The sequence below is a fragment of the Carcharhinus amblyrhynchos genome, chromosome 13 (assembly GCF_965287045.1).
Source record: "Carcharhinus amblyrhynchos chromosome 13, sCarAmb.v2.hapA, whole genome shotgun sequence".
NCBI classification, from domain to species: Eukaryota; Metazoa; Chordata; class Chondrichthyes; order Carcharhiniformes; family Carcharhinidae; genus Carcharhinus; species Carcharhinus amblyrhynchos.
Window position 1 is genome coordinate 25,206,175 of NC_137336.1, and position 6,000 is coordinate 25,212,174.

A 6,000-nucleotide genomic window follows, 5' to 3' on the forward strand; every position below is an offset into this window, starting at 1 on the left:
TCACCACTCTTTCCACCTGTGACTCCACTTTCAAGGAACATGTATCCTAGATCTCTTTGTTCTGTAACTCTCCCCAACGCCCTACCATTACCTGAGTAAGTCCTGCCCTGATTCAGTCTACCAAAATGCATCACCTCACACTTGTCTAAATTAAACTCCATCTGCCATTCATCAGCGCACCAATCTTGGGGTCATCTGCAAACTTACTAACACATGCCCCTTATATTCTCATCCAAATCATTAATATAAATGACAAATAACAGTGGACCCAGCACTGATCCCTGAGGCACACCGTTGGTCACAGGCCTCCAGTTACAAAAACAACTCCTGAAGGCCTCCCAGCATACACTGTTTGGGTTTGCATGCAGCCTCCCAGTGGGGAGTTGTGACGGTGGGTGGAGTAGGCGGGTCCCTCTTTGCAAAGGCACTTAGTGCCCAATTGAGAGATCTGGCATCTGGAAGGGTTATGCCCAGTGACAACCACCCTTGTATTCAACTACCTCCTCGCCCCCATACCTCTCTCACCTGTGACTCCCCTTCCCATAACACCCAACCCACCTACCTCCAGGGATCTAGTGAATGTTCTTGATGAAGGCCTCTTTGAATTTTTGGCAACAGCCAGCCTTCCCTCTAGCACTGCCTATAACATAGAGTTTTCAACCTCTGACTGGTGACGGGCAGCTCTTCGAGTGGGCTGTCTTCCCACGGGGAACTTTATTCTGTAGGAAGCCTGATTGCACTTAAAAATGGTTCAGTGTCTTTTGGACAGGTGACAAGTTTCCCACCGGTTATTCCAACAATGGGCTGAATGGTGTCACCTACACTCACATCCCATCTCCCCCACCATCACTCCACTCTCTCTTCCACTATCTACTCCCAAAGCACTCCTTTGTGAACACCACGAGAGTTCTAGTTGATAGTTGTCCCTCGGTCACCATTCATGAGATGCTGTGGGCCATCAGCAGGAGTAGAACTGTATTTCAAAAGAATCTGTAACCTCATAGTCCCACACATCCCTCACTTTACCATTCCCATCAAACCAAAGGGTTAACCCTGGTTCACTGAAGAATGAAATGAGGATGTCAGGGACATCACCTCAAAATGAGATGCCGTGCTGGTGAAACTCCAACACAGGTTATTGAACAGTGAGAGTCCCGTGCTAGAGATAGCTGAGCAATCCCACAACCAATGCATTCGATCAAAGTTCTGCAGACCAGCCACAGCCAGGCAGGACTGGGAATGGACAGTTAAACAACTAAGGGGAGGAGAAAATTCCATGAATCATCTTCATTTTCAGTGATGGCCAAAAGGCATGTACTTCTGTTAGTATTTGCAGAGAAAATGACATTGGAAGAGTCCATTCCATTGATTGACATAAAGTCTCAGGAATTTGGGCTGTTATCCACCTCGATGGAAAAGTCTCCATCTTCATGGAGCGTCTGATGTGGAGTTGCTGGCGTTGGACTGGGATAGGCACATTAAGGGGCAATGCTCTGGAAGCCCGTGTTACCAAATACACCTGTTGGACTTTAACTTGGTGTTGTGAGACTACTTACTATGGAGCATCAGATGCAGCAGGCCACTGAGTACATATTGGCCCACACCAATAACCTGCACACCCTGACTGAGGCTTTAAACAGGAAATCTCTCTCTGGTAGCACAATGTATCACTGACATGGAGCCAAGTGCTCTGCAGGTCTTGGATAGCAGACAAGAGTAGGTGTACATGAAAGGCAATGAAGGCAATGGGCTCATGGCCATGGGCAATCTTCTCAAACTGCTCCTTCCTCTCAGCCATTCGATCCCATTTCCCCCCAGACATACCCCACACATTGCCTTCTGCCCTGGTGACCGAGTCGGCCCCTCCATTGGTGCAGGTGGAGCATCTTTGGTTGGGTTCACACGGTCTCCAAAATCCAGAGGATGTCTACAAAGTGCATCTCATTCTGTCAGAGCAGGGGTTGGCACATGGTGTATCCAAAACACGGCATGTTGCAATGAAGAATCGCAGATTGTGGGTATGATCTTCTAATTGTGGGGAAAAGCCAAACTAATTCCAGTCTAATACTGCCGTCATTGTTTCGGAGCAAATTTTCTACCTCTTCACTGGGAAATGGAGCCTGAAGTACAGGCAGGAGAAAAGAAACTTTAAAAACAGAAATGAAAACCTTTCCATGCTATTTGAACATATTTACATTGTAAATGTATGGAAGAGTATTTATGATAAGATTTGTTTTTTATGGGCTGTTTATTTGATATGTGGGTTTTCACCTTACAGTTTATGTCTGTGCTGTGTTTTCTCAGGTGCTTATAATGAGTTTCTACCTTATATTCTGATTGGGAGTTTGACAGTATTTGCAGCAATTCTGGTCTTGTTTCTGCCTGAAACACTCAATGTTCCTCTCCCAGAAACCATTGACCAGATGCAGAAAATGAAGGGGTAAGTGTGTACACTTTTAAAGGTTTAGCTTTTTGCTAAGTGAAGAGCGACTTACGTTTATATAAGGCTTTTAAAGTACACAATATCCCAAAGTTCTTCAGAGAGGAGAAAGGAAGCAAGTACTTGGCCTTTGATGGGATGTGTGGAGAGGCGATTAAAAGCTTAGTTAAAGATGTCTATCCCAAATAGAGGGAGAGATGCAAAGACCTGGGAATACCTGGAATGGAAATTTCAAAGAGGACTTGGGGAAAGTAATGGCCCAGTGGAATTATCGCTAGATTATTAGTCCAGAAACTCAGCTAATGTTCTGGGCACCTGGTTTCAAATCCCACCACAGCCAATGGTGGAACTTGAATTCAATAAGAGAAATATTTGGAATTAAGGATCTACTAATGACCAAGAAACGATTGTTGGAAAAACCTATCTGGTCACTAATGTCCTTTAGGGAAGGAAATCTGCCATCTTTACCTGGTCTGGCCTACATGTGACTCCAAAGCCATGGCAGTGTGATTGTTTCTGAACTGCCCTCCAAGGCCAACAAGGAATGGGCAATGAATGCCTGCCACCCAGCAATGCCCATGTCTCACGAATGAATTAAAAATAAACTGCCCTGATAACTGAAGATGGAACGATGAGTGTGAGGATTGGAGGGGGAACAGGTTCAGACCAATTTCCCAATTTACTGATAACACCAAACTGAGTGGGAATGTAAGTTGTGAGGTGAACCATGATCTTACTGAATGGGAGAGCAGGCTCGAAGGGCTAGATGGCCTACTCCTGCTCCTATTTCTTATGTTCTTATGTGACTTCAAGAAGATTTGGACAGGCCAGGTTAATGCGCAATAACATGGCAGATAAAATATTGTATGAATAACTGCACAGATGATCACTTCTGTAGAAAAAACAAAAAGGCAGAGTATTTCCTAAATGTTGAGAGGGTTAGAAGTGCAAGTGTTCAAAGTTCGATTCCTGGTTTGGGTCACTGTGCGGAACCTGCACTTTCTCCTTGAGTCTGCGTGGGTTTCCTCCGAATGCTCCAGCTTGCTCCCACAGTCTGAAAGGTGTGCTGGTTAGGTGGATTGGCCATGCTAAATTCACCCTTAGTTACCCGGACAGGTGCTGGAGTGTAGCGACTCAGGGGGTTTCACAGTAACTTCATTGCAGTGTACTGACCTGATAAAGGGGCAGTGCTCCAAAAGCTCGTGCTACCAGATTAAACCCGTTGGACTTTAACCTGGTGTTGTGAGACCCCTTACTGTGCCTACCCCAGTCCAACGCCAGCATCTCCACATCATTGAAGTGTACGCCTACTTGTGACTAATAAATAAATTAAAACATTTTAAAACTTGCCACAAAATTAGTGCAATGATAGTTCACCAGATTAATCCCTCAGGTGGAGGAATTGTTGTATGGCATTCAATAGCTTTCTAATTCAAAATTTGATTAGTGGTTAAGGGGACAGAGAGCTCATGATTCTGTTTGTTATAATGGAGTTTTTGAAAATACAGTGTGTGAGCAGAGGCAGTGATTGAAATGTTGATTAACATTAGTGCCGGAAAAGATAGTGCTCAGGAAGGGGGAGACTTGCACTGGCTCTAATAAAAGAAATGGATCTCTTTGAGAGGCATTTAGTACTAAGTCCTGTGCGTGTTATTTCACTAGATGTCATTGCCCTAGTTTCAGAGCCAAGTAGCCAAGGCTGTTAATGAGTGAAGTGATATTTGACTCAATCAAGTTCCATGACTGAAACTCTACCACCTTGCCTGCAACGAATCAACACAGGCGAGGGTCCAGCAACGGTAATCTCCATTGACCTCGGGTGGGAACTTTTGGCCTCGCCCAAGAGAGGCTGTAAAATCCTGCCCCATGTCTCTCTTTCCAGCAGAGAACCCTGGCTTTGCATACATACAGTAAGGAGTCTCACAACACCAGGTTAAAGTCCAACAGGTTTATTTGGTGGCAAAAGCTACCAAATAAACTTTTTGCCACCAAATAAACGTGTTGGACTTTAACTTGATATTGTGAGACTTCTCACTGTGTTTATCCCAGTCCAATGCCAGCATGCCCACATCATGACTTTGCATACATACACCACTGCTCCCTCAGTCCCAACTCCATCACATTCCCCCGCCTCCTTCCAGGGACCATTATAGTATCAAATCAAGAACTTTCAAGGTATTGCCACTTCACTCCAACCACTGCATCCAGTTAACAGCCTTCACTCCCATCCTCAATATTTTTATAATTAATAACAAAATAGCATCAGCTCAGTTTTTACACTCTCAGTGCTGAGTGGCAAGGATATAGGTTCAAGTTCCAGCTCAGGGTCATGTCAGTTTCTCTGGTCATTATCACATTGCTGTCCATGGGATCTCTTCACCACCAAAAGAAAGCCACTCACTTGAAGGGCAGCGCTTCGAAATCTTGTGATTCCAAATAAACCTGTTGGACATTAACCTGGTGTTGTGAGACTTCTTACTATCCTTCAGCTTTGATTTTAACACACATTAACAGGGAAAAACGCATACACTACTTTGATGTTGCTTAATGCCTTAACTTGAACACATTTTTCTGCTCCACAGTTTTTACAGTTGACTGAATTGAGATTGATTTTTCTGATCCATCTGAGCTTGGTTAAAAGGCGCTAATCTCAGAGTTAGAAAGCTTATATTACCATTTCCCCTGATATCCCTGCATGACTATTAGTGTAATCATTGACAGATTAATGAATTGATACATTCCATTATCATATCACTAATACTAAACCTATTTAAGAGCAACAGACGTAGGAACAGAAATAGGCCATTCGGCCCATCAGGTCTGCTCTACCAGTCAAATAAAATCAAACTGATATGAAATAAGTGACTGCACCTCGAGAGACAGCATGGAAAGGTTTTGGTTCATTTTTTATGATAGTGCTTTTTTTTTGATTTTATCGCAGGTTCAAGTGCAGAAGGAAACAGAAAAATGCACAACATTTTTATGAAAATGAAACATCTGGAGAAAACAATATAGTTGTCAGTAAAACAGAAGGAATCTAACCCATTCCTGACCCCACATCCACAACAATGAAGAAATGGACGAGCAATCCTTTCCGTTTTATGTCACAAACTAACATTATCTCCTGTGCAAACATTCTTAGCAATATAATCAAGATACTCAGGGTTTACTGATAAATATTCAGATCAGCGCAATTTCATACTTTCATTTGGAACCAACAATGTAATCTTGTGTAACGCAAAACTTTGTCTCACATTTTGGGCTCAAGTGTATTACAATGTTGATTTTGACAGTTAGACAATAGACTAATGGCGCCCACTGGCCGACTGGTAACCCATTACTGGAATGAACACAATATTGATGCTGACCTCATGAACATATAGCTGCCTCATTATGAATTGGGAAGTTACAGGTGATGTTGATGTAATGCTAATGTGACCTGATTAGTAATCCAAAAGCCTAATGCTTTTGGGACGTCCGTTCAAATCCCATCACGGCAAGTGGTGGTATTTAAATTCAATAATTAATAAAATCTGGAATTGAAATTTAGTTGGACCATG

At 43.2% G+C, this 6,000-nt stretch overlaps 1 protein-coding gene across 1 annotated transcript in view; it reads left to right on the plus strand.

The window, feature by feature from the left end:
* LOC145351778 (organic cation/carnitine transporter 2-like) overlaps positions 1-5,729 on the plus strand; it is a 50,123-nt gene extending 44,394 nt beyond the window's left edge. Inside the window, exons 9-10 of the mRNA XM_080201402.1 lie at positions 2,305-2,440; positions 5,382-5,729. Of these exons, the coding sequence (XP_080057528.1) occupies positions 2,305-2,440; positions 5,382-5,481 (236 nt within the window). The 3' untranslated portion in view covers positions 5,482-5,729. The remainder of the gene's footprint in view (positions 1-2,304; positions 2,441-5,381) is intronic.
* The last annotated feature ends 271 nt before the right edge of the window (positions 5,730-6,000 follow it).